General features: G+C 41.0%; 1 protein-coding gene across 10 annotated transcripts in view; it reads left to right on the top strand.

Moving 5' to 3' along the window:
- The window catches only part of DPF3 (double PHD fingers 3), a 189,320-nt gene that overhangs the window by 129,210 nt on the left and 33,684 nt on the right, over positions 1-26,426 (top strand). For 6 of the 10 annotated variants that reach the window (XM_061462664.1, XM_061462660.1, XM_061462665.1 and 3 more), the window contains 2 exons: positions 9,335-9,472; positions 21,860-21,988. In XM_061462664.1, coding sequence (XP_061318648.1) covers positions 9,335-9,472; positions 21,860-21,988 — 267 coding nt within the window. The other 4 variants (XR_009744965.1, XR_009744966.1, XR_009744964.1 and 1 more) reach the window with 2 other exon arrangements.

Genomic DNA, 26,426 nt, shown 5'->3' with positions numbered 1-26,426 from the left:
CCTTGTCCTATCACTACAGTCCCTAATGAAGAGTCTCTCTCCAGCATCCTTATAAGCCCCCTTCAGATACTGGAAGGCTTCTATGACGTCTCCAAGCAGCCTTCTCTTCTCCAGCCCCAACTTTCTCAGCCTGTCTTCATACAGGAGGTGCTCCAGTCCCCTGATCATCCTCGTGGCCCTCCTCTGGACTTGTTCCAACAGTTCCATGTCCTTTTTATGTTGAGGACACCAGAACTGCACACAATACTCCAGGTGAGGTCTCACAAGAGCAGAGTAGAGGGGCAGGATCACCTCGTTCGACCTGCTGGTCACGCTCCTTTTGATGCAGCCCAGGGTACGGTTGGCTTTCTGAGCTGCAAGTGCACACTGAAGCTGGCTCATGCTCATTTTCTCATCCACCAACACCCCCAAGTCCTTCTCTTCAGGGCTGCTCTGAATCTCTTCTCTGCCCAACCTGTAGCTGTCCCTGGGATTGCTCCGACCCAGGTGTAGGATCTTGCACTTGTCATGGTTAAGTTTCATAAGGTTGGCATCTGCCCACCTCACAAGCGTGTCAAGGTCCCTCTGGATGGCATTCCTTCCCTCCAGCATATCAACCAAACCGCACAGCTTGGTGTCATCGGCAAACTTGCTGAGGGTGCACTCAATCCCTCCATGTCCATGTGACTGACAGATGCTAAACAAGACCAGTCCCAACACTGATCCCTGAGGGACACCACTCGTTACTGGTCTACAGCTGGACATTGAACCATTGACCACAACTCTTTGTATGCGGCCATCCAGCCAGTTCTTTATCCACCGAGCAGTCCACCTATCAAATTGATGTCTCTCCAATTTAGAGACAAGGATGTCATGCAGGACAGTGTTGAACGCTTTGCACAAGTCCAGGTAGATGACATCAACTGCTCTACCCCTGTCCATCAGTTCTGTAGCCCCATCATAGAAGGCCACCAAATTGGTCAGGCAGAATTTCCCCGTAGTAAAGCCATGATGGATGCCACCAAGCACCTTGTTGTTTTTCATGTGCCTTTGCATGCCATCCAGGAGAATCTGCTCCAAGATTTTGTCAGGCACAGAGGTGGGACTGACTAATCTGTAGTTCTCTGGGTCGTCCATTTTCCTCTTCTTGAAAATGGGGGTTATATTTCCCTTTTTCCAGTCATTGAGAGCTTCACATGACTGCCATGATTTTTCAAATATGATGGACAAAAATATTTTTGAAATATGATGAACTGCATGGGTACTACTCCTTTGCTCTTTTTTCATAGTTGCACATTCATATTTATGGGAAACAAGAACATATTACCAGCTCTCATCAGTAATAAACAGGTTATGGGAGAAAAGTAATCTGTGGGCCAGTAAGATGAAGTACCCAGCTGACACTGCCCCTTGTGCTTGAAGATAGCAATGTTATTGCTGAATAGGCCTGCTTGTTTGGAAGAGGCATTCAGCTATACACCAATATTAAAACTGATTAGAAATATGGAATTTCTGTCTGAAGGGCAGTTTTCAAATCTAAAATGTTTCATATTCCTGTGTTTTTAGGTAAAGGTGGTTGGTCGCTTGTTTTGTGGAATGAAATATTCTGAAATACTTCCATTGACTTTATTGAGCATATACTGGATCAGAAGTTCAGAATGAAAAGCTTGACCATCCTAAGCATTGATAAAATGGCTAACATAATCATGAAATGCCTTGTTTCATCAAATCAGGAAGTTCATCAAATATGGAAACCTCTATTCTGGCTTAAAAGTTGCCATCAATTGTAGCAACTGAGCTTCATGACTCCCGATTCCCTAGCCAGAGTGATTAATTTGTGCTGAATCTCTGAAGATATTAACTTTCCTGCTATCCATACTTACTGGTCTGCTCTCATTCTTTTCATGTTCCCATGGAGGCTTACCTGCATACATACTTCCACCTTTGTTTTCTGTCATTCTATCTATTGAAGATTTCCCTCGCCCATCTCTAAAAGTTGTTTCTTTCTTTTCCTTTTACCAATATGTCCTTGTTTCCTTTTAGCTTAATTCATGTATAAACTATTTTAGCATAACAACTTATGTTTGTATCGTATCCTTTATTCATAGCCCCTCTGAGGTTGAGATATGAATTCAGATTCATTCCTTGTGCAAAATGAGAATTGACTGAAACCTTCCTGTGATCTCTGCTGGATCAGTGACTAATGCAACCTTGCATGTATCCAGAGACACCGATCCTGTAGTGTTTTGTAGAAGCTGATTCTTTGTCAAAAATGTCATTTACAGGTTTTTCTAGTTATTTAACTTGAATTTTCTCTGTTACAGTCTAAGACCAGCAGTCCTTCCTTTGTTCATAGTGGATAACAATGTCCTCTGTCTGTTTCTGTAAACAGTTACTCAGGCTTCTTTCAGCTGTGTTTTCTTCAGGAATTTAACTAAACTTGTTTCTTTTCTCTGAAAAATCTCCAAAGGGTCTTATTTAAGTAGCAGTGGCCAGAATGAAGTTGAACGTGCTGTTCTGAGGATGAAATTAGTTCAGAAAAGGAATGGTTGATACATTTACATGTAACTTAAATTCACTTCTAGAACTTTGATTTATGCAACTTGCTCTGTTATGTATCTGTGAGAGGTTCAGGCTGACCTAACAGGTTGTTTAGTAAACCTTTCTTCAGTGCAAGACACTCCTCTCCAGTGCTGCGTCATGTTTCAGTGGCAAAGGAGTTCTCATCCTTGTCCACCATGTGAGTTCGTATTTAATATACCATTTGCTATAGTTTCTTGATCCTTCCCTCTTTCACCTGTTTCTACTCAGACAGATTATCTACCATCTTTAGTTTCCTTATTATGCTGCTTTGTCCTGTTTATACTGTGTTTTTTCTATGGATAGTAGATTTCATATTAATATTTACTAATTAGACTATGAAAGAATTCTTAGATTCATGAAACTCATACATTTTTATTATTATTCCAATATTTTTGCCAACAATCGGTTCTCTGTATGTTTGATACTTTCATTTTCCATTCCACCCTCCAAAATAATGATAAAAAACACAGGCAAGCACTGGGCCCAGGTGCCTTGTGAAGTTTACAATAAGATTAGACTCCTAATCCACACTGATTTCAACTGAAGGTAGGCTCCTAAACTGTAGATTTAGATTAGACATTAGGCAGCAATTCTTACTATGAGGTGGTGAGGCACTGGCATAGGTCGCCCAGAGAAGCTGTGGATGCCCCATTCCTGGCAGTGCTCAAGGCCAAATTAGATGGGGATGGGGCTTCGAGCAACCTGGTCTAGTGGAAGGTGTCCGTTCTGTGATTCTATGTGTATCCCACTAAGTGCCTATCTCTTTGTATTGTGCCCACAGATCATATAGGGCTTGGTCCCTAAGTGGACACTTTGAACTTGATTTTAAACTACCAGTAATTATTCAGAACATGGTCTTGTTTTTAAAAGTATTTCACCCTACATCCACATTCTCCTCCTTTTTCTCTAAATTCAGCAGCAGAAGGGTATTGAAATTTCATTATTTTGAGGTTAAATTTTTTCTTCCCTCTTTCCTTTCTTCACTAAACATATTGTAGGTGCTGCCAACAGAAGGCTAGAGGCTTCAGGTAGTTTAAGCGGCATACATAAGATGAACAGATTCCACTGAGTTTCAATTGGTACCAAGGATCTCTCTCTTTTAGTTTCCTTAGAAAATTCCAGTTAAATGTCATATTGCTCCAGCATGATTTGCCAAATGCAATTCCTTGAGGCCTATTCTTTAGGAAATATTTGATTGCTCACAAAGTGATGGCTCTAGTAATTACCTTGCTAACTTCACCTGCCTTCTTTCTCATCTCCTTGAAATGGACCTGTTCCTGTCATACTCGTTTTAACAAACATCTCATTGACTCCCTGGAAAGTTTGCTGTAATGCAAAAAGCCTACAAGATAAATCATGATTTAGCTTTATTTTTACCAGTTCTCTGGCACTTAATCTGTTGTCTTCTTACAGATACTATGAATGAGTCCAGCACTACTAACTGCTGCTTCTTAGGACAGACCTTTGCTTAAATATCACAGTGACAAGTAGATTTGAAAAAGCTTTGATTATAGCATTATGTTTTTATATGCTTCTCATCAATCTCCATCATGACTTCAGCTTCCCTGTAAACAATTAGTAGTTCAAGCCCTAAATCATCTTCTGGTATTATCCTTTCTGGTGAATCCTTAAGTAGTTAATGGGCAGTAAGATCTAAAATAAGATGATTGTTCAGTTGAAGCCAACAAATAACTCTCCCACCATAGCTGCTGTACTGGACATTCATTGACTCATTATTGGTAAAATCCCCAAGATTATAGAGGCAAGGACACTTTTTTTTTTTTTTTTTTTTTAAATAATATTGAATAATATATGTCTGGAGTAGAGCCTGTGGTAAGAGGGGAACAGAGGTGACTCATAAGCTACTTGTTTTCTCCTTTGCTCCTGCTAGCAATTCATTTATTGAAATGTGGACATATATATTGTTGGTCTGTGCACGTTCTGCGCTGGAGTTTAGCGTTCCTATACAGCAGGTAGACTTGTCCTCTGGGGGCACTGGAACAAGGACGATTTACTATCACAGAAACCCCCCAGTGAAATGGGTTGCTAAATAGCTGCTCTAATACTAGAGGTGAATAGCATGACAGTACTGATCAGAAGGATGAACGTAATGTCTTCCCACCAGTGGAGGTCAAAATGCATACACTGTTAGTCCAGAGTGTGGACATAACTGTAACAGGGGAGATTATATTACCAAATCAGTGCAAAACAAGGAATGTTTTTTTTGGAGTGGAGTGAATGGTGGGACTGGAAGGTAACTTTGAGGAATGACTGCTTGCCAGCAGTTAACTTAAGGTTTAGTGTTTGACAGCCCAGCTGAGAATTAAAAACAGGAGGCAAAGGAGAAAAGCAAAGAAAGACAAGGAGGGGAGCAAGATTCAGTGACAAAAAAAAAAAAAAAAAAGCATGCACTCCCCCAATTTCCTGGTTCCACTAAAAACATGGATTGTTTCCTTCTGTCTCATACTGGTGACAGATTGTGCAAAATGTATGTGGAGAACTGGCTGGAACATAGCTCACAGCCTGCCAAGGACCAAATGTGTAACAATTTCAAAATGACAGCAACACAGCCATTAAATATTTGATGAGGAAGTCTTTCAAGTCATGGATTTCAAATTCCCTTTTAAAGCAGGGGAAGTATTTTGTATTAATTTTAGTTATTGAGAAATGTAAACAAGGTGAGAATTTGCTTATCCGAAGAGTTGCAGGCTGCTACAGGTCAGAATTTAGAACTGAGCTCTCTCTTATGAAACACTTAATGCTTGTGATTAAACTGTCTGCAAATTGTGTTTTTTGCCAATAACTCAGTTGTGTAATGTCTTCATTTCAGTCTTCAAATTGGAGGGAAAGTGAGGTTCATCATAGAGTGTCTAGTGGCCTAATAAAATCTTTCCCTCTTTCCCATTTGTGGCATTTGATCTGCACTGCTGTATTACTGCTTACTTACCCAGCTTGTTCCTAAGATGGCATTCACATCAGGGTATAGCAAAAATATATCTTTTGAATACAGGAGGAATTGGAATGGGTTACGTTCTTCAAACTCCTGCTGTTTTCATTGGGCTTGGCTACCTAATTAAAGATCCAGTCAACTTCCCAGTGTTGAAATTCAGGATGAAATCTACCACATGCAAGGATGATGAGCCTATCCAGCAAGGAAAATTAAAGATGATAAAAGTCAAAGCTGCTGAAAGAAAGGCAAGGCCACCTGGCAAAGTTTATGAAAGGCACACTCTCACTTGCTATGTGTGAGCTGCATAGCTTTAAAAACTAATCAGCAGTGTACATTTCAGACTGGGAGAACCAGTTCTCATTATGCTTTTGTCAGCTTGGAGAATGAGAAAGATGCGGCGTAAGCACTGGTGTGGATGCTGGAACTCATGAATTCCAGTCCTGGTAATGACAAAAGATCACTGTGTGGGCAAGTCATTTAACCCCTCTGTGGTTCTCTTTTTTTCAGAAGTGAAATGAGAATAGTATTTCCCACTCAGAAATTCAGAGGAAGATTAATTAATGTTTGAAAAGCCAGTCTTGCAGTGGGAAGAGTTACATAAGAGCTAAGTGTTTATTAATGATCACCCTTTTATAGAAACTACTTCCTAGCACAGTGATATGGTAGATTAATAAAATGTGCTCTATCTGGAAAATAAGAGATATGGTGAATTCAGGAAGATTCAGTCTGTTGGAGAAACCATGAATTTCTGACTTAGCTTTTATTTTAGCAGTCTCAACTGAAGCCAATGGTTCTTTTGCTCAACTAATATCATGATACCGTTTTCCCCCTGCAGAAGTCTAATTTGCTTGGGGAATAGGAAACCTCTGCAGTTTCAACTCATAGTATCACTTCAGACTTTTTTGGTGACAGAACATGAATTTGAAAGGCATAGAAGTCTAGACACCAAGAAAAAAAATGCTACTGGAAGCTGCAGGTCTTTGGTCCTACAAAGGATCTTTGGGGCCTGTGTAAACGCCTTTGCCTGCACTCTGGTTATAAGGTCCTCCAAGGTTTCCTTTTAGCTAGGCATGTCTCAGCTTATCGCCAGCCTCAAAGGCCATCTGAAAGTTTTGGCATTGGGAAGGGCTCAGCTGCAGAATTACTACTGCCTCAGCTTATATTGACACTTGCTTCTTTATTAGTGGTGAACTGATATTTTTTGCTGCAGAAGGGCAAGTCTACAGATCCATCTTATGCCATCCTGAACTTTGCAGTTAAAATCCCTGCAGGATCCTGTAGGGAAATGAGGCAAGGCCACTGCCTTGCGACTTCATGCAGGGAATGCAACCTTTCTTCTGTGCACTGAGGGAGAAAGATCCTTGGAAGCTACATTCAAGGACATGGTGCTCTTGTATGGTAACAAGAGTAGAGTTAGAACCTTGGGTGTGTTTTCAGGTAGACCTTAGTGAAATGAAGTCTGGTAGAATTTCTAGAAATATTTTTATTTTGAAATTTTAAATGCCCTCTAATAGCTAAATGGGACTGGGGTTTAGACCGTATCCGGTTTTACATCTAGGTTAGCACTGACACAAGATTAAGCTATATAAGAGCAAAACAGAGTTGGAATGCAAATCTGTCTCTCCGTTCTAAGAAATGCTGTAATATTTGGGTAATTAGAGGAGTTATCTTTCTGAAATAATTTAAAGAGTGAGTATTTTGTTGGTCTCTCCAGGTTGATGGTTACTTTTGTGTTACAGTTTTTTTGCTGTTCAAAAAGTGGAGACAAAGTCATACAGAAGTGTGGATATCTTGTTGTTTGATTCTGCCAGCATCTGTTCCACTGCTTGTCCTTTGCTCTGTAGAGCTGCAGAGGAGGAGAGGGAGTAGTTTCCATCTCCAGAGCGCATTAGAAGAATACATGGTTGGTACTAGGAGAAGAGAGACTGAACTGATGCTCTCTGGAGAGCATGCATGTAGCAGCAGTCTAGTTGTTCAAAATGTCTGTCAGAAGAGTTAGGTTTAGATATGAAACAAAGACAGATGCTTCAAAGAATGGATGTGCATATATATCTGGGCATTTTATTTCTCCCCCTCCTCCCTCCTGCATGAGTTCTCATTTCTAAATCAAGAGCATTCAAAGTCTTTAAAAATCTGTCACTAAGGACACATTACATTTGGAAAAAACTTTAGTCCTGTTATGATGACTCTGTGATCATCACCTTGCAGAACAGAGAAAACTGGATAAAAGGACCTAATATTCCAGATCACTCACCTTATTCATATCATGAGGTTCTTTTACACGTTTCTAATAAGGCAAAATATTTTCCTTGAGGGAGTCTGCAAATCAGAGATCTCTGCAAGAGATGCAGAATGGATTAGGTTATCATGCTAGGCTTTGTTTTACAATTTTCTGTCATCTGTTCCGGAATGTGGACCATCAATTGGCTTTTTTTGTGAGTAGTACCATTAAAGTATAATAATGAAAATTTTACTTATATGTAAATGAATAATTTGGGAGTGGGTCTTTTTTGTTTGTTTTGTCTGATTCATGGAGTCTTATGACATTCCCAGGCTTAGGTGTCTGGGGAATAGGAATTAAGTATCTATATACATTTCAGGATACATTTTCAGTCTCAGGGCTGAATGAAGTTTTTAAGAGTGAATGCTGACTTTCCCCTTGGAGAATTTTTCAAGGGGTCTAAAATCAAGACAGAGAACTAGACACTGCTGGGTTCCATTCTCTCTTCTTGCACCACTTCCTTTGCCTTTCTAAGCAAGATATGCAGGATAAACTACTAGGCATGACATTTATTCCTGTGTGAAATCCTTAAGGTTAATGAAGCTAATGAAGTGCCTGGAAATGTGGCTGGGAGTAAAAATGTACAAGAAGAGCACTAAGCTTTTTTGCCTTTGTTTCCTAATCTCTGAAAATGGTAGTAATTGCATTTGGTAGACAAAATAGCTGTATAAAAGAAAATGGACATTCAGAGACTGCTTTAAAGATGAAAAAAGATAACTTTTAGAGACAATAACACGAACTAAAACCTTTATAGAAGCTGAATTTGTATGTAAGGAATCTTATGATGAAGCCCACCCTTGTGGTGAGCTCCCTGTGAAAACATAGACCTTTCAACATCCTTAATTGTTTGATCTTGTTCTCTGTATCAATTGACTTTGTCCTAGAATAAAAAAAAGTTCAGAAGGATCATCCTCTGTCACATGTATTATTTATTGGGATTCTGAATATGAAGTTTACCTGGGCAAATAAGTGTCACTGATATGTGTTCTTTTAGCAAGAAACTGTGGATGATTTCCATGTCCTCGTCTTGACTAGGAACCTGCGAATAAAGCTGTTACCCTTTAACACAAAGTCTTCTCTTAAAAACAAACAAAAAAAAAGTTTCCTCTTCTCAGAGATCAGTAATGAAGAAAATAATGTCCTTTCTTCTCAGTTCAGTTCTCATTGCTGTGGGTTGTGCAGCACCAACATCAGAACTGGCATTTCATTTAATTTTATGTGTAATCTTCTTAGTAATCTTAGCAGAGAGGATTAGGGCTGTATGAGCTGCAGAGACTCAATGTGCATTTGCCCAGGCTGTAGGAAGGACTGCTGGCAGCACCACGGGAAAAAAATCTTGTCCAGGGACCTGCAGCTTCAGGGCTGCCCTTCTGTCAACTTTCAATCTCTTGGTTGGAAGAGTTTTGGGCAGGCAGTGGAGTCTGCAGTGCTGCTTGTGGTGGGGAGAATGGAGCATTATTTGAGAGGTTGCTGCCCTTGTTGCAGATTACACTGATGTTTCTGTTCTCTCTTCCCCTCCCTTGTATCTTCTTTCCTTCCAGTCTGTGGCAAGCGTTACAAGAACAGGCCTGGGCTGAGCTACCACTATGCTCACACCCATCTTGCCAGTGAAGAGGGTGATGAAGCCCGCGAGCAGGAGACCCGCTCTTCCCCTGTCCACAGAAATGAAAACCATAAGCGTGAGTAGTTTTTTCCCTTTGCCTTTGAGATCCTTTTCAGGGATGTTGCCTCCACTTTGTCTTTCCCTTGTGGATGCTGGCATGATTGCCTGGCTCCATTGTGAGTGATTGGGACCTGGATGCTTGGAGCTAATCAGCCACAGCTCACACGGGTGCTGGCTGAGCTAGTCAGAAATTCATTTCAAACCCAGCATTATCTCTGCAGCAAGTCACTTTTCCATTACTGATCCTGAGAGGAGGAGGTGGCAAGGAGAGGGGGGGAAAAGAAGAAATACCCAACCTGCCCATCCTCAAGCAGTCTCTCAGTGGCTGTTAGCAGGGATGTCAAGGAAATACACGTCCAGTAGTTTGAGGGGGCTGCCTTTGTTTTGCTTTTGAATAAAAGACATTTATGCATGTCTTAATATTTCAGGTATGAAATTCATAGCACCTGTCCCCCTCATCCTTGCATCTCCTCCCCAGACAGCTTACCCTCAATTTTACCAAAAGCCACTTCTTAGTTAAAGTTTGGGAAAATCTATGAAAAGCATCAGTACTGATCTGCAAACAGGAGAGCTGGAACACAGAAGAGTTATGTGCCTCGATTCCCCACACTGGAACAGGGATGACAGAAATCTTAGTAGCGTGGATGGCTCTACTTGACTCTCCTTCCTCTGATTCTTTTGTGCAGAACTGCGAGTCAAAGAGACTTTGTTTTATTGCTGATTGTTTTGATTGCAAGTCTCTGAGCTGCTATTTCTCAGTTTTTCAGTGTGCAATACTATGTGGTGTTTGCTTTCACCTTGGGGTTTGTGTTGATAGCTTTGTTCACTTTCAGAAAGTTCTTTCAGATCAATGTAATGAACAATGTGGACAAAGCGATGAAAATGCTTATGGAGAAAAATATCCAGGCAAACACTTTCTAATACATTAAGAACTGGAAGAAATATGGAAGTAGAAAAACGTTTTCTTTCTAAGCAGGATAATTGATACTTATCCCCAGGGAGGTGTGCGAGGGGGTTTCATTCCTCCAAAGCATCTGCTACTAGCCACTGTCTGAGCTTGAAGGGCCGTTTAGTATGATCCCATTTGGCAGTCCCTATGTTTCTGTCACTTTTATGCTCTACCTTTTAGTTATTAACATGTTTTGTAGATTCACAGCAAAAGTAGTTTTGACTCCTCCAGCTGTTGATAAACTTGAGCTGTCAATGCACTAAGAGTGACTGCTTGAGTAGGCTGGAGAATGTCAGTGTTAAGCCAATGGCTTTTGTTTACTTAGCATTTAGATCATCTCTGTTGTTGTTTTTTTTTTCCTGTGCTTGTACTAGTCAGTAATAGTTGCATATCTGAGAGGCATATTGCAAATCTATTTTGAATTAATATTGATAATGGCCTGGTACAGGTGCCCAAACAAAGAAGGGTAGTGTCCCCTGCCTTTCAGCTTGTTACAGAGGCCAAAGACAGTTTCAGTCCTTAGGTTTCTGGTGCTTAGGAAATGATACAAGTTAGAAAGAAGAGGAGCTAGAAAAGCTGTGGTAAGGTTAGGAGCAGCCAGACTTAGCCTATGGAAAGAAAGGCGCATTCTACTCTATGGGAAAAGTGGGAGCTGCTCAGGCTTACGTTCCCCCAGAGTTCCTGTGTGATGCTTGTGGCAGAGGGAAGCTGCTGATGCACAGATCCCCAAACAGGCAGAAGTTTAAAGCCAGTGGGGTAAACTGCTCTGAGACCCAGATTCCTGAGCAGAAAGAATCTGCTTAACAACCAGCCACGAGCCAGTGAGGTATGGGCAACAGCCATGTGAAGATGAAGATCACCCCTGGGGAAAGTCCCAGCCACCAGAAGGTAACTCTCCCAGATGGCTTAGCTGCTGCAGTGGCTGTTTGTTCCTGTTTGCCTGTTTGTTTGTTTACAGCCTTGAGCTCAGATCTTGCATCTTTGCTCTTTCACTTGGCGATATTTAATTTATGCTGCCATTTATCTTCCATGTGAATGCTAATTGTCCACATTGCTAATGTGCAGTCATTAAATGGTCCCTTTGTACAGGGGATGGTGGGGAGCCAGGGCATCAGATCCTTCCTCTCCCCTAAGAACTGCTAGGCATGTGTTATGAATTAGATTTGACAGGTCTGCAGCATTGCAGGGCTTGGGCTTCAAGAATCCTCTCTGCATGGGCTTGGGGGGCAGGAGGGAGGGATGAATGGAGGGAGGGAGGGAGGAAGGGAAGGCAGGGGGGATGTTAATCCAAACAGCTAATCCTCAACCTATTGAACAGGAGGAACAGAGATACGGTATAGAGCAGGGTCTGGTTATTTGCTTAGCAGTGTGTCAGAGAGATATGAGCAGCCTGATTTAGAAAAGGCAAGGAAAATTCAAACCAGCCATTTGGAATTTGCTGTGCTGTGGGAGGTGAGCACTGGGTCAGCAAAGTTCAGGCGGGTGGCTGCAGTATGAACTTCCTTCCATTGTACCCGTGTCTGCAGCCTCCACTCCTCACAGTAGTTGTGGCAACAGCAGCCGTGCTGATGCAGGAGGGAGCTTTCTGGAGCACCGCTTCTGCTGGATTCAGCTATTGATGCCCTGGCTGGTGCCAGCTCAACAGCTGATGTCTTCTTATCTTTCTACACACCCAGTCCCCTTTATCTTTACTCCTCTCATGCACAGAACAATTTGGGTAGTTCAGTAAATTATCCAGGGACTGGAAAATTGCTGCAGATAGGAGGAACCTACCTGAAACCAAGAACCACTGAACAGATGTGTATCAAAGAACAGGGACTGGCCCAAGCCCCAAGCCTCGCCTTCTTGGCACATGTCACTGTCCTTGACTGTCATAGAAGGTTTGTTTATTTACATCTCTCCTTCTGTCCTTCTTCCTCATCTGTAGCTTACCTTTTGCAATGTGGAAGATAGTTCAACAGTCTTCCTTGGCCTTTGTCTTTCCTACAGCATCTTAGCCTGTGCTTTGTTCGAGCTTTAGTTGCTTTGTTTGTATGTCTTATCTAGCCCTTTGACACAGATAAATAGACCTTCCTCAGTGCCTAGTCTTGCCTCTGCCTACACATGCATTTATTTTTTACCTACTCTGATTTTTCTTACGGGAGTATGGAACTGTGAAAAGGGTGTTATAGAAAACCCTTACAAAAGTCAATTTCCCCAGCTCCACTGATAAAAAGAAATGATCCCCCCCCCCCCCCCCGTTTTTTTTCTGCTTGCTTTTCCTCCACATGTTGGCACTGAGAGCATGAGATTTGTGAGCCCAGAGTGCATCCAAGCCTGCCACAAAACACCTGCTGTTTTATTCCATCTCACTCCATGGGTACTGGCCAGCTATGGGGGCAGCTGGTGCTCACAAATTTTGAGACACTTCTGATAAAGGAATTACATTAGACTTCCATCTATTGAATGTGTGTGTGAATGAGTGTACTGGTATAAATGCTCTTCCTTAATTCCTGGGAGAATAGGATAGTGTGTCTACATGGAGAAAAACTTCCTCTCCTTTAAAGGAGAATACTTTTCAGTGGCTTTTTGATGTTTGAAACACTGGTTACAGGCAGCTGTGTAGTAAACAGCAACTGAACGAATCTTATGCCCACAAGCACTTTGGCCAAAGACAATCCTAAATAAAGGACACTGAGGGCTGTCACTGGCCAAGCTACTGTGTGCAGGTTGGTCCATGCAGTTAATGAGAATGCAGTCCTGTGCCCTCCTGTAACTCTGCTAGCTTACACATCTGACCTGCAAACCCCCGTGTATGTTATTTCATGGCATCAGCCAGTTGTGCCCAGTTCCATCACAGGTTTTATTATGTGGATAAATCTCTAGTGGAGAGACCAGCCAAAGTTGTTTGTGTACTCTAAGCATAATTGGATACCCAGTCTCCAGAGATAAAAAATTAATGTGCTAACCTTAGTGTGCCTCCAAGCTGTCCTCCAGCTCCCCCACGCAGTCATCTCTGAAACATTTTTATTTCCATCCAGGCAGGGGGCTGCCCATGAATAAATGACAAGAGTCAGCCCCTCAGTTGGAGACGAGCTGTTTGTTCCTCTCCACAAGCAGCATCAATTTGAAAAGCTGCATCAGGCCTACTTTTTCTGTGCCTAGTGCTGATGCTCGCTGGGGCCATGATGGGAGCTACTTCTGAATGCAAGGATGCATCAGTGCCCACCTTGCGACAAGATACCCTGCAGCAGGTGTCTTTTCAGTGAAAATATGTACATTACCTTGGGTTGACTTCTCATTAGTTTAATCTGGCTGTGTTTTTCTGTTTTCCAGAGTTTGTTTTCGTAAAGAAAAAGAGAATACTAAAAGAAATAGTACCAAATGCAGAGCTTGGAGCTGTGTAATGATTTCCACTCAAACCCTGTCTGCAGCTGTGAATTCTCAGACTTTTGTGCCTGTGTTTTGGGGTGCTGAGTCAAAAATAGATCAGTTTGAAAAGCTGCATCGGGGTATTTTTTGAATAGTGGAAAATCACAAGCTCATTTCCTACGTACAGGAACCCCCAGGGGACTTTTTATTGTTTTTGTTTAGAGTTGCGGGGGTTTCTTTTTGGTAGTTTGGGGGTTTTGTTTTTACATACTGCCTGGCCAGGACCTGAAATGTTGTTGTCAATATGCAGCTACATTGAAGAGAAGCACCTAATGCTTCTCAGTGGTTTATGGTAAAACATTTCCAATTTAACTAATCGGTTTTTGAAAACCCTGTGTTGCTTCAAGAACATGTCAGCCATTGACATTATAGTGAGATATTGGGACATTATAGTGTCATTTATGTATTTATATTTATTTTTCCTTTCTTGCTATCTCCTTGCTTTTCTCCCCTGTGTAGAATTTGAAGGAAGTAAACCCCAAAGTTTTGACTGAATTTAAACTTAGATGCTTGCCTTCTCATACTCCTCCAGTGAGTAATTTCCAGACTCAAAGTCTACATACTGCAGAGACCCATTTCATGACACTGGCTGTTCTTACCTGAACCCTAAGGGATGTTGCCAGATGAGGCTGTATATTGGGCACTATAATCACTCCATGAGTTCCCAGAGCTGATGGGAATGATGCTTTTCAGTGGCTGATGCTTTTCAGTGGCCAGATGCCAAGTCCCAGGACAGGTACCCCTCAAAATCAGGAAAAGTATATGTTAACATGTCAGACTCTTTGTTTGCCTTTCTATTTTTTACTGTCTTTTTTTTATTGTCATGAGGCACTAGACAGTCACAATGATTTACTGTGGGATTTTGGCTCATGCTTTACATGTTCCTGCAGAAGACTCTATAAGATCAGCCCACGGACATTTCTACGAAGTGCTATCTTATGATGCAGGAATGCTGGCTCTCCAAATCTACGATATCTGATCAGTTGATGCTGTGTTTTCCTAGCTGTACCTTCCACTGCCCACCTCCCAGCTCATTCATTAGCTGTTAAACCCAAGGGCCGTATTGATTCCTGTAAAAGACATGATCAAATGTTCTTCCTTTCCCCACATTCAAAGGCTTCCTCTGACTTGTACAAATGTACCTCCTTTTCATAGCACTTCCTGTAGCTTGTAGTGCTCCTTGGCCATGCCTGAGCAGAGCCTGTAAGAAAGGCAGACTTGTCAGACCTGCTAAAAGCTGCACAGGCAACAACTCCTTCTATCCCCACAGCACCAACTAACTCAGAGAGGAGATAAAATTCAGTTACTAGGGAGAACTGGCAATACTTTGAGTGGGTGGTTTTCAGCACCTTTTGGTAGCATAGCCTGCTTCTCTGGCTGCCAGCAAAGGGCATGGCCATGCTGTGAGGGGGAGTGCAGCATGGAGAGTCTGAGCTAGCAATGGCCCATGGGGCTGCACTGTCTGATTAGCTTGGCTTGGGAACAGAACAGCAGCCATTTCCCAGTGCTACACCCAAGTTAACAGCTTATTTAGTTGAAAACTGTGCCACAGCCACACAAATGCGTTGCTACCAACCTAAGCTGTGCTTAGAGCCTGACAGAGGGTTTCTGTATCAAGTGCCTCAACACTTCCCAGTTTGGGGCTAGCCAAGGTGCTTATCTCTGGCGTTAAGGACTGAGTAAACATGCCCAGAGAGACCAGCCATTTCCTCTCATTCAGTTTGATTTACATTTCTTCTTGGAAAACTGCAATGAAAAAACCCTGCACTCAATTCATGGCGAGGGGGCTGCAGAAATGACTGTGCACATCTTTGCCTGGCTGCACACACACAAAACACCAAGAACCTTGAATGCATTTCAGCTATACCAGGCCTGTTCCTCACCAGGAGTTACAGATATGATGTTCCTTTATTGTTCCTTTCCAGGACAGGGTCTAGCCTGAGCAGATGCCTCTCCACAACCCGCCTCTCTGACCCTCACCACCGCTCATTATACCCAGGCAATGACTGGGGCCCAGCCAGGCATCTCCCTCCTCTTCCTTCAGGAAAAGCCATAGTCCTAGTGCCGCTTTTCTCTTCTCCACAAAGCCATTTTTGCATTTAATTCTCACGTTATAATGTCTTGCACAAGCCTGCTATCCTCTGCTGATGCATTCTGAGCAGCAAATGAAGGGGCTTATTCCTTACACTTGAGAGATGAAGCACTAACAGGTGGCAAGGCCGGAGGCAGCCCTGGCCAGGCACTGTGGTCACCATGGAGACAGGCCAGGCCTGCCATGGATGAGCGCTGGCGGGGGGATAAGTGAACGCACATGGGAGAACTTTGGCTGTAGGTTGGGATTATATGTCATCAAGTCCTCCAAGGGGCTTGACGATCCACGATGGGCTCTGGATCTTGGCTGGTGTTTTGCTGCACAGGCCTCCAAATATTGGGCTTGCACTTCAACAGTGAGAAAAAGGGAGGAGTCAGGAAGGAAAACCTGCCCCACGTAACACAAAGAGTCTTGTAGTTTAAAAAAAAAAATCCACCCAAACCAAAAAACTCAACAAAAACCAAATCCAACCCTTTTCCTACATTGCAAAGTGCATTGACTTGATTCAGACCTACACGCAGGTTACTGTGGTCTCTATTGTGCTCTGCAAATTTTTGTTGCAAATGGAGTAAATGGCCTGATTCAAAGCCTTTTGAATTGAATTGAAAACCTTCTGTGGATTTTTTTGGTTTTGGACCAAGCTCAGAAGAAACAGGTAGGAGCTGGACAAAATGTGCTCAGAAAAATCCCTTTGGGAGTGCATACATGTCCAACTGTAACCGATTTACTGTAATCATTTAAAGAAAAGATGCACCACCCACAATCCAACCACAAGGCATGGACTCTACTCCTCATTCTCTACTGCCTTTCTAGTAGTGTGGATATGACCAACATAGGGATAAAATGCTACCAAACCCAAATGCACAGCTTAAAATATGATTAAATATTATGCTGTATTACCTAGAGGATGAAGAAATGTATGTGACTGTGATTCGGTACCAAAGAATAGGGAAATCAGTTTTTCTTTTAAGCACTGATTCCAGCTCCAGGTTTTTAAATTATTATATTTATATTTTAAATCATAATCCAAATCATCAAAATAACTTCACTTAGAAATCCGAAAATTGAGCAACTACAAGGTTCTATTTATTTGAGGTTTTGCTTGTATGTATTTAAGGAAAACTATTTAAAATATCTGGATTTTGAATTTTCTGATTAAAATCAAGGACAAGAATTGCTTCTTCTGAACTTGCCTTTCATTCAAGGTACTCTCTGCAGCTACGAAAGCTAGAAAACTGAGATTCTTATTGAGTCATGTGGCTTTAGGAAATGATGTTCAACATCTTTGTTGGTGACATGGACATGGAGGGATTGAGTGCACCCTCAGCAAGTTTGATGATGACACCAAGCTGTGTGGTTCGGTTGATACGCTGGAGGGAAGGGATGCCATCCAGAGGGACCTTGACACGCTTGTGAGGTGGGCTGATGCCAGCCTGATGAAGTTTAACCATGCCAAGTGCAAGGTCCTACACCTGGGTTGGAGCAATCCCAGGCACAGCTACAGGTTGGGCAGAGAAGAGATTCAGAGCAGCCCTGCGGAGAAGGACTTGGGGGTGCTGGTCGATGAGAAAACGAACATGAGCCAGCTTCAGTGTGCGCTTGCAGCCCAGAAAGCCAACCATATCCTGGGCTGCATCAAAAGGAGCGTGACCAGCAGGTCGAAGGAGGTGATCCTGCCCCTCTACTCTGCTCTCGTGAGACCTCACCTGGAGTATTGTGTGCAGTTCTGGTGTCCTCAACATAAAAACAACATTTTAGTGTGAGGTGTCCCTGCTCATGGCAAGGGGGTTGGAACTATTCTATGTAGAAAAAAAGTCCTCATGTCTTGATGTTATTTCTCTAGAAGCAGCTTTCTTTTCTTATTAAACTGAAACCATGAGGAAAAGAACTTCCAGATTTTTTATAAAATCATAGAATGATAGAATAGTTAGGGTTGGAAAGGACCTTAAGATCATCTAGTTCCAACCTCCCTGCCATGGGCAAGGACACCTCACATATTTTTTAATTACTTGGGGACGGGAGAAGGGAAACTAGAACTCTCTTTAGAGCCCCTGCCTTCAAAATCAAGAAGGCATAGAAGTTATTTTAAACCTATAAACTCAGTCAGTTACAGTTTGTTACATAACAAAGTTACTGTGTGATATACTACAGAATTTATTTAATATGAAGTACTTACTTTTCAAGAAGACTCTTGTGAATGATGGCACTATATTTTAACTAGGGCTTTATTCTGCTTAGCTTGTTACAGTTTGAAATTAACTTGATTAGGCTAAGAAGAAAAAAAATGTCTGAATAAGCATATATCTAAGTTATTTGGAAATACTGACTTCATTTTCAGTCTGCATCCTGTCTTCACATTAATCAGCTTTCTGGTGCAGAGAAACTAGCAATTGAACTGTGCAGATCTGTGGCTCTTCTTAATCTATTTTCAAAAGTATTCTATAAAACTGTACACTCTATTTATTTTGGAGCAAGTGTACAGGAACACAGGGCCTTTAAAACTAGGAAGCAAGACTGAGTTGACAAGGCAAGAGGGACTGATTTAAATCCACCCCCTATGAGCACACCTCAGCTCAGGTGGCACTCCTCAAAGCTTTTCATCTGTTGTTGTAGTTTGTAATGTACAAGAAAATCAGAGGAGTTTTGAGTAAGTTCGGATGAGACCATGGCTGGTTTTCAAGGCTTTGCTTTAGAACAGTTTCTGATTCTGGGTGAACTTTTTTTAGACAAAATCCTTGATTATAGTCACACGATCCCAACGATTGAGCTCACTACTACTGAGTTACTTCTCATTAGCTGAGCTATTGTCTGACTTAAGATAGTGCCTTCTACTTTGTGATTAACATGTGCAAAATTGTATACCTGGTTAATTAGTATATGTATATTATAAGCAGCAACACATTAGTCCCTCGTAATTTAATTGCTTTCACTTCTGCATTCCCATGCTTACTTTGGTAAATAATTTTATTGATTAAGGGGTGGGATTAGGGTTGGGCTTTTGTTACACAATATCCTTCTCATGAATATTGCACATCATATTTTGCTATCATTTCTTTGTTCCTGAATTCCCTCATTATTTCTGGACTACAGTAAAATAGAACTAAAAACTCCAAGGACATACATAAAAAAAATAAAATAAAAAATCCTTTGAAAGTAAGAACTCTGCTTACTATCATTTGAAAATCTCTTTATTCTCAAACCTTCTGTGATTTAGCCTGGGGCTTAATTCACTGTACAGTAGTGATCAAGAAAATAAGCTTGAGTCAGGTTTGATTCTAGTTTTTACACCTGTTAGAACAAAAAAATCATTGACGAGAATAACATTGCCTGGCTGATTTGGCTCTAGAGATATATCATTTAAGACATCTTTGATGTAACTTCAGGAACTTCTCATCTGTGTATGACTTTTCAGGCCTAATATCTCTATTACTCTCAACTGAGCTAGGTACATATTAAAAATTAAATTAATTTGGAAGCAAAATAAAAAGAAGAGGAAGAGAGAAGAGAAAGGAGGTGATCAAACCCCATGCTTTTTCCCTTGCCAGTAGTCTAGGAGAATCTCTTTGGCTTTATTGCAGTCAGTAAATACCCTGCATCTGTCTCAGACACCACAGACCAGTTGATCAAGTATACGTATTTTCACAGGGTCCTCCATCCCATTTCCAGTTTGACAGTCAGTGGATCTTACTTAAGTGTCATAAGCTGCAGTGGAAAAAATTAAGTCAGTATATGAAGAGTATTAAATCAATGATACTCTTCTGAGTGGTTGTAGAAGTGGAGTTCTTTCTTAAGGCTGTTGTCTGGCACCTTGAATGCTTGTTTTGATTTGTGGCCTCACCACAGAATTGTTGTGAGCCAGTTCATCACTCTACCATCAAATCTTTTCACTGTAAAATGCAATGTGGCCTCCTCACCACGAGACTTAACCAGGGCCCAGCAACACTTCAGTTAGAGTCAATGGCACAAGAGGCTTCTGACCTCACTAAAGGCTAATATTAGGATCTTGCTATCTGTAAGGCTCTTTAAGAAACTCAGATGTAGGTGAAGTATAATAAGGGACAAAAAAAATTAAAAATGACTGAACATTGAGCTTGCTGAGTTTGCACTGCACATGGTCTGTCTGTAGATGCAGCACAATATAAAGAAGTAATTACTTAACTTTTTCAGAATGGGGCCGTAGTGGGAAAATAAATGCTAGGGAGTTCTGCTTTTTATACACAAAATATATACAAGTAGCAACTTTATGATCATTTTGTTACAGCTCTTAAAATGAGCCAGCGTGCTAGTCTTCCACCTGGTTCCTGTTCTTTTTTTGCTTATCTTGCATGCAAGTATTAAATGCCTCACAGTGAAGAGGCAAAATGCTAACCTAACACTGGAAGTTTCTCTCTAGTTTTGGGAAAATGGGCTATCTGCTAACCAGGGCTATTTCACAGCAAACTCCATTGTTCAGTAGATACTATCAGGGACTTGGCGACCATGCAGGAAGATACTGATGTATTTGCAGCCTTATGGGTTTTCATTTTTTTCTTAATGTTACTTTACTGCAATCTTTCAGTTCCCAATCTCCAAAAATTTCAGCTAATCAACAACTGGAAGTAAATGAATAGCTAGATGCACCCAAACCAAAAAAGCAGATTGAACTCAAAGGAAATTTTAATTTTAAGTGTATGTCTTGGACTGCTACCAGAAGCCCTTTAGAACGTCATTGTTCTTTGGGGGAAATTTGGTTGTGGACAAAAAGACCATTAATAAAGGCTGTCAAAACATCTGTTAAAAATCTGCAAGTTACAAAATATGCATTAAAAAGATAATTAAATATAGATGGTGCTGTTTAATGGTCTTCATTTTCTAGTTTGTAGACATCTTCATGGGGTAGTCTTAGGTCAGGTATACCACTGGCATTTTTAAGTTAAAAAAGGATAAACAAAGATGAAGACCAGCTATTCCCTCTCCCTTCTGCCTTTCCCAGTTCATACTAAGAGTGTACAGGAACAAGAAGTTTACCCTCTCTGGAGAGCAGAGGAGGAAAATGGTAGTTGTGAGTGAGGGAAAAAGAGCACATTGCTCTTCTGCTCAACTAAGAGGAATGCAGAAGACCTCTGCCCTTCTCTTCTTTCCGGGGGAACTGCCTCCTCCTCTGCTTAAGGCCCAGTGTGTGTCTTGTGTGTGTCTGCTTTCCAACTGTTCCTATCTGGAAAATAAGAATGTAATTTCCCTCCTTTTTGTCTTGGCTTAAAATAGTTTGTATCTCTACCAGCTGGGACATCTGTTCCAGGATGAGTACACCTGCGCTGGGTGCTCAGGTAGACCTGCTTACCTCCCCACTCCTCCTGGGGACATGCATTTAGCTTAAACTTAGGGTGAACCACTTACAAATGGCTTTGCCTGTGAATATTCATGGCCATTTGTATCAACTTCTTGACTAAGGGCACCCTGCCCCTTGACATGTAATCCCCCAAAAAGCTACTTGAAAGAAAACCAGTTAAGGTACCTATCCCTTCCATGTCCCTGCTGCTGGCTTTTGAGTTTTGGGGAATGTATTTTTCCTTACTGAACTTGTGTTTTGTGGTTTTACAACTGTGACTGCTATCTGGAAAAACAGGCTTGGCTTACTGACAGTGTAGGCCAGATTCTGCATTAGGGATTGTTTCTATTTTGGTCCGTGTTACCAAGTCCCTGAACTGTACAAGGATATCTGGCAGCAGCACCTTGTGAGGGACCAGCCTGGCTGGCTTTATAAAGGAAATGGTGAAGTGCATTTCAGGCAAAATAGATACAATGCAGGGTGTACTTAAAATGGAGTGATTTATACAGTTCACTTTTTGTTCTGATTGACAGTATGTTGGGAAGACTATAGCCTGAGGACTCAGAGCTATCATGTAAGGAGAAGGGGCAAATGTCCACACTGAATGCTCTTTAAGTAAATCTGATTTCTAACCCAACTGCAGCCCAGAAAGGACCAGACGGGGTCATCATTCCCAATAACTACTGTGACTTCTGCCTTGGAGGCTCCAATATGAACAAAAAGACTGGTCGGCCAGAGGAACTTGTATCATGCTCAGACTGTGGGCGCTCTGGTAGGTGGCTCCTTCTTGCATCTTTCTTGTACAAAGGCATTTGTGTGATTTGTTTTTTGCTCCTTCTGAAATTTTGAAGATAGGCAGCACATACGGGAGGGGATAGAAGATGAAGTCATACCTCTTGTGTGTGTTTGTGGGAAAGGGTGACTGGGAAATTTTCTATCATAAAACCCATTGTTGGATTCATATTTTTAAGCTAATGGGGTCTTGCAAGATAATGAAGGTTTAATATATTTATTGGCTTCTGTGAACATTGGTACATGTACTAGTTGTTCTTCAAATGGAAGGAGAAAATCCTATGACAATGTTAAAAAATGGTCTCTGTCTTCAAATGGTGCAATTACAACTATAAATTACTTACAAGATTTATTAAAGTTGCATGACAAGCATTTCCATTGATTGCACATTTCATGCATTTCTTCATCCAAAAAAAAAAAAAGGAGGAAATTACAGGGTAGGGATGGGGGTAGCTGTCAAGGATTATCCTCTTACAAGATGACTATCATTAATTTTGTTTAAAGAGGTTTTTTATTTCTCCATTTTCTTCTCTTCCCTCTATTTAAATGTAGGCAAGTGTGCCTTTCCCATTCTCAGTTGTCTCTATTTCTGGACTGTTGTTTTCTTCCTTCCTTTTTTTTTTTCTTTACCTTTTTCCTTGTTTCCTTTTTTCTTTTTCTTTTTTTTTGGCTTTGTTTTGTTTTCTTAAATTTTATCCCAGCTGAGCAGTTATTTATACCTTACATGGAAGCTGGTGGTGGGAATGAGAGACCTTTAACAACTGCATGTTCCAGTTTTGATCTAAGTTTCCAGTTGTGATATTTCTAGGCAATGGTGATATGAGTGGTGGTAAGACCATCAGATGGAAATCTGAAAACCAGAGAGACCTTGACATTCAGTACTGCTGCTGCTCCTTCTGTACTGTAGTCACTGAAATATGTCTGTTGCTTGATCGCTGAAATGCAATGTGGAGTGTTCTTGTGCCAAGGGAATGGCCTTCTTATGCTCCTGCTGAAATTCATAGTAAGCCTCTTACCACATTCAGTGGGAGCAGGGCAAGACTCTCACTGACAAATTGCCTTCTGCAGTTGTTGTGACCTCTGAAGATACTCTGATACGATACTGACTTGCCACCAGAGGACTGATGGCAACCCCTTTGGTATTCTTCAGGGGGGTCCTTATTAATGCTGTGCAGTCAGGGACATGAACCTTTTAGTATATATGTGTTTGCTTCTTAATAACTGAAGGGGGATACGCACGGGGTCTGTGGTGCCATCTTGGGAGGTCATTGCCCTTCCCCTTGATTGATATAGTTCAATATAACTCATTTCAGCATTGTCCTGATACGGCACTATAAGATGGATCCATTTTACTTTTTTTTTTCTGCTGTTTAAACATTGCCATGGTGATTATATCCAAATGAAACACAATTAATTTCCTTGATTCCTTAGTGTGATAGAACAAGAAGCATGTAACCTAAATTGTGCAAAACCAGTTCCATTAAATGCTATCCTTGTACAAATTCTGACCTATCTGGATCATTCATAGGAGTCTGCAATGATGTGACTGATGTGTGATGAAAGTGATAAAGGTACAACCACACTAATCTCTAAACTAAAGCAATGAAACCTCTTTGGTGGCTGCCATCTTTCTCTTTCTTGATAATGGAGAACATTTTCATTATACTGAAAGAGAGGTTGTGGAAATGATACTGTTTCTTCTGTTCACAGTCAGTAAAATCACATCTCTACAAGGTGGTTCATCTGCCAATCATTTTGTTATATCCATTTTCTTTTTGTAAGCAGGATTTAATTATTTGTGTCTCAAGCAATTCAGTGTACTTGTTATATGACTGATTCCTGTAGCTGGAGTGGGGACCAAACAGTTGGTTACTTAATACCATGCTACTGTTTCTGAACGCTAAAATAGCCATTTCCTAAAATCTCACACTCTCATTTTGCTGGGGTGCAAGAGACATCTTTTTCTCTTCCTTTCCTGAAGAGGGAATTTGAAAGCTGTACTATTAATCACATAACATGTTTGTTTGAGGGAGAAAATAAGTCTCAGTTTCACATATTTCAGTACATGACTTCTCTTTTTAATAGTTGTCTTGTTATTGTTGTTGTGGGTATTATGGATGTCCTGTGTGAAGAATTTCCTGTTCTATTGAAAGTTGGATTGACTCACACACATTTGAACTTTTCAGTGTTCCCCAAGATAGTTCACTTTGTATCTTAGTTGTTCTAGTTGTTGAAATCTATACATTTGTTTCGGTTTTGGTTTTTTATTTGTTAAGGAGATGCCATGAAATCAGAATAAAAGCATTTCTTTAGGTTACTTTCACTTAGTCTTCAAATTGTATTTCATTTTGTTGATAGAGGATGCTCTTTAGAATCAGGTGAAGGACAGGGACAAAAAGTAGTCCTGAGGTTGATGAGCTATCTAATGGGTTACATTTCTATAGTGGCAAACTTGTGATAGTTGATGCCAGTCTGAAGGACAATCATTGTGCTTAGAGCTAACAGTGTCTAATTACTTTTATGGTGTATAAGTCTTTTAAAATTGATCTAAGTAATCACAAGGAAATATGTTAATGTCTATTGAAGAGAGGAAAACTTGATTAACCCTTTCGCTGCCATAGCTGTGGGCACCTGTTGTTTGTAGACTTTTTTCCCTTGAAACTGATCCTTTTTTATTTTACTTACTGGAGTTCTACTGAGCTATGTTGTTGAGGTGTGGGCACAGACAAGCACACGCCTATGAGCTCAATAGTCTGTATTGTTTAATAGTAATGATGATTAAAAGAATGATGATGATGATGATGCCTGTTGCTTAACCCATGTGCTGATATATTCATCATACATGTCAGCTCATTTGGGAAGAGAAGGCAGGAGGGACGAAGCAGCGCCAGCACGCACTACGGAGGACTTGTTCGGTTCCACGTCAGAAAGCGACACCTCGACCTTTCATGGCTTTGACGAGGATGATGCAGAAGAGCCTCTCTCAAACCGAGGAGGTGGCTGTGGTGGCAGCTCTCCCTCTGCAGACAAAAAGGGCGGCTGCTAAAATAACTAAAAAGACACACAAACTTTGAAAGATTTGCTGTCCTTTTTACTACTAGGATTATTATCACCTTTTATTTTTATTTTTATTTTAATTTTAGGTCCTTTTTTTTTTTGTTTGGGTTTTTTTTGTTATTATTATTTTTGTTGTTTTTCCTGTGGGGTGTACACTGAAAGCACAAGCGTTTAAAGCTCTTGACAACTACTTTGAAGAAACAGAAGGTTTTGATTTTCCTGTTATGTTTTTCATTTTTATTTGTTTTTCTCCCACCTCCCCCCTTCTTTTTCTCTCTGGAGATGTAAAAGGTGGATTTAATATTTTTTTTAATAGTGAGCAGAGTTGATTTTCTTGTCTTTTAATATATATATCGGCAAACCACAAAAAATACAGATGGGCTGGGGAGCAGAGAGCAAACCCAAATAGTTTTTTTTAATTATTATTATTTATATATTCTATATATTATTAGAAAAACTACTTTTTAAATAAAAATAGAAAAAACCCACAAAAACAAAAAAGCAATGGATGTCTACTTGATAATAGAACTGTTCCTAGAGAACCAATGTGGGCGGACTCTATTGCGGGACAAAGAAACCCTTGATGTGATGGCTTCTGCATTTTGAGATTTTGCACTTACTGTAGCATGTGGAGTTTGGCTACACTTGTCTTTAACAGTCTGAAAACATAAGCAGCACCACTGAAAACCATAACCTTGGGGAACACATTTCCATCCCTCCTTTGGACACCTTTGCACTCAATAGATCTCTTCCTCCCTGAACCCCTTCATGTCTTCCTCACTCCGTTCTACTTTTTATTTTTTCCTTTTCCTCCACCTTTCACTTCATGGACAGCAATTTCCAAGAATAGGGATGGAATATGAATGGCAAATCATAAACGTCAAAGACAAAACAGATGGAAGAGCAGAATCATGGAAGAAATTACATGGAAAAATACCTCACCTGTACTTTTCTTTCCATTTTTAAATTTCAATTCACAGCATTTTTTCCTGTGTCGCCCAGTTTTTTCTCTCTTGTAGTGTCTTGTGGGACACTTTGTTTGCTTTTCAATAGCTTCTTTGAAATAAACCAAAGCAATACTAATTAAAGTTCCAAGGGCAATGGAGAAGAGTGGCTCCCTTCCCAGCGACTTTCCCAGAAAGGAGGAAACATGCAGCAGGATTTGAAAGGTATGTCCAAGCTGAAATGTCTTTTACTGAATTGTGAAATCTCTATGCCCTGGATTTTCAACAGACCCATGACTGGGCTTTGTTGTAGGACTAAATCCCACGGATTAAATTGGGTTACGAGTATGTGCCACATTCACACCTCTTGTGAAGTTAATTGAAGTTCTGTGGGAGCAGGATCCAGCCTGATTGTAC

This window comes from Pezoporus flaviventris, unplaced genomic scaffold, assembly GCF_033815535.1.
Source record: "Pezoporus flaviventris isolate CSIRO_AGI_PZ_B2104156 unplaced genomic scaffold, CSIRO_AGI_Pfla_v1 ptg000035l, whole genome shotgun sequence".
Classification (NCBI taxonomy): domain Eukaryota; kingdom Metazoa; phylum Chordata; class Aves; order Psittaciformes; family Psittacidae; genus Pezoporus; species Pezoporus flaviventris.
Note: the sequence above shows the minus strand (reverse complement) of the source record. Positions and strands in the feature narration are given on the sequence as shown.